The sequence below is a fragment of the Penaeus chinensis genome, chromosome 15 (assembly GCF_019202785.1).
Source record: "Penaeus chinensis breed Huanghai No. 1 chromosome 15, ASM1920278v2, whole genome shotgun sequence".
Lineage (NCBI taxonomy): Eukaryota > Metazoa > Arthropoda > Malacostraca > Decapoda > Penaeidae > Penaeus > Penaeus chinensis.
Window position 1 is genome coordinate 24,186,244 of NC_061833.1, and position 2,500 is coordinate 24,188,743.

General features: G+C 39.4%; 1 protein-coding gene across 2 annotated transcripts in view; it reads right to left on the reverse strand.

The window, feature by feature from the left end:
- The window catches only part of LOC125032907 (melanotransferrin-like), a 15,772-nt gene that overhangs the window by 9,170 nt on the left and 4,102 nt on the right, over positions 1-2,500 (reverse strand). For both annotated transcript variants that reach the window (XM_047624298.1, XM_047624296.1), the window contains exons 4-6: positions 1,035-1,177; positions 162-279; positions 1-15 (exon numbers count right to left, since the gene is read on the reverse strand). The exon at positions 1-15 is cut by the window's left edge and continues 175 nt beyond it. In XM_047624298.1, coding sequence (XP_047480254.1) covers positions 1-15; positions 162-279; positions 1,035-1,177 — 276 coding nt within the window. The remainder of the gene's footprint in view (positions 16-161; positions 280-1,034; positions 1,178-2,500) is intronic.

Below are 2,500 nucleotides of genomic sequence, written 5' to 3' on the forward strand. Positions count from 1 at the left end.
TCTGGTTGTTGTCACCTGCCGGATTAATGTACAAGATATTATATCAATTTCATAATTTTCTTCTATATGGCACTAAGACAAAATTACTTAGGCCTAGTATCATTTTTGTCTTGAGAGTTACTGGGTACATTACATAACATAACAAAACATGATCAATTTACCTAGAGGGTTATACTTGTCTGACAGAATGTTAACTGCACAACCACCACCAAAGAAGGCAGAGGCAGATTTAATGTGGTTATTACAATCAATGATCTTCATGGCTCCGGATCTGATTAGCTGGAATGCAGATTGAAAAGGCGCACGGTGAGAAAAAAATCACATGATATTTATTACAATAAAATAAGAAGAGGAAAATCAAGTACTGATTTTCCATATTCATCAACATATATCAAGCCAATATCATCTTGTTAGTCAAAGGAATCTTAAAAATAAAACTCAGATCTATACACTGTTCATGGCATCTCATTGATCATGACGGGAAGTGTTGCTCATTCATTAACCCATTCATTGCCTGTGGGTTCATGTGCTGGCCACTGTAATTCTTTGTGATTTTTGTTGCACACAGTTGGCTCCACGCATGACCAGCCACCAAGGAGTTAATTAATAGGCCTTAGTGATCTCCCAGGAATTCGCCATTCCTTGAATTTTCAGGATTTTTTTTCTAATGGTACTTACGTTAATATTTTTAATATCAGTACTGACATTATTAATACCATTATATTATCAAAATAGAAATAACAATGAAATATATATATACACATATCTTTTTCCCCAAAAAATCAAGAAAAAGGGTAAGCCAGTGAGATGGATACAGCTAATCATTTACTTCTAGTGACTAAGCACTTGCAGCGTCCTCAATTACAGGTGGACTTGGCATGCCAGCCGTGACTACTGAATTAAAGAGAAGGCATTGTATCTAAAACAAAATTAAGAATATTCCAAACGTTTTACCCTGAACACATGACCATGAAAGAATAAGGCGCACACGCACACGCGCACACGCACATATATATATAAAATTTTTAACATACCTTGGCAATGGGCATAACCCAACCTCCCATTGATGCCACAGATGGGAAACAAGCAGTTGTGCCCCTTAAATCTTCCAAGCTCTTCACTGAGGTAAGGTTGCCTTTCTTAACGAAAGCCACTGAATAATATAACTGAAGGCCATCTGAAAGAAAATAATAATGACTAAGACTTTTGTGGATTTCCAAAACTAAATCAATAAATAAGAGTGAACATATTAAATATATTTTTTATTTTTCTTCTTTTTCTTGTTATATCTTCTGTAGCACATTCACTCCATATAGGTAAATGTGAGACAACATGATATATATATACATACATACATACATACATACATACATATATATATATATATATATATATATAGAGAGAGAGAGAGAGAGAGAGAGAGAGAGAGAGAGAGAGAGAGAGAGAGAGAGAGAGAGAGAGAGAGAGAGAGAGAGAGAGACAGAGAGAGAGAGACAGAGAGAGAGAGAGAGAGAGACAGAGAGAGAGAGAGAGACAGAGAGAGAGAGAGAGACAGAGAGAGAGAGAGAGAAACAGAGACAGAGAGAGAGAGAAACAGAGACAGAGAGAGAGAGAAACAGAGACAGAGAGAGAGAGAAACAGAGACAGAGAGAGAGAGAAACAGAGACAGAGAGAGAGAGAAACAGAGACAGAGAGAGAGAGAAACAGAGACAGAGAGAGAGAGAAACAGAGACAGAGAGAGAGAGAAACAGAGACAGAGAGAGAGAGAAACAGAGACAGAGAGAGAGAGAAACAGAGACAGAGAGAGAGAGAAACAGAGAGAGAGAGAGAGAGAGAGAGAGAGAGAGAGAGAGAGAGAGAGAGAGAGAGAGAGAGAGAGAGAGAGAGAGAGAGAGAGAGAGAGAGACAGAGAGAGAGAGAGAGACAAAGAAAGAGAGAGATAGAGAAAGAGAGAGAGACAGAGAGAGAGAGAAAGACAGAGAGAGAGAGAGAGAGAGAGAGAGACAGAGAGACAGAGAGAGAGAAAGAGACAGAGAGAGAGAGAAAGACAGAGAGAGAGAGAGACAGAGAGAGAGAGAGAGACAGAGAGAGAGAGAGAGAGAGAGACAGACAGACAAAGAGAGAGACAAACAGACAGACAAAGAGAGAGACAAACAGACAGACAAAGAGAGAGACAAACAGACAGACAAAGAGAGAGACAAACAGACAGACAAAGAGAGAGACAGACACACAGACAAAGAGAGAGACAGACACACAGACAAAGAGAGATACAGACTGACAGACAAAGAGAGAGACAGACAGACAAAGAGAGAGACAGTCTGACAGACAAAGAGAGAGAGAGACAGGCAAAGAGAGAGTGAGAGAGACAGACAGACAAAGAGAGAGACAAACAGACAGACAAAGAGAGAGACAAACAGACAGAGAAAGAGAGAGACAAACAGACAGACAAAGAGAGAGACAAACAGACAGACAAAGAGAGAGACAGACACACAGACAAAGA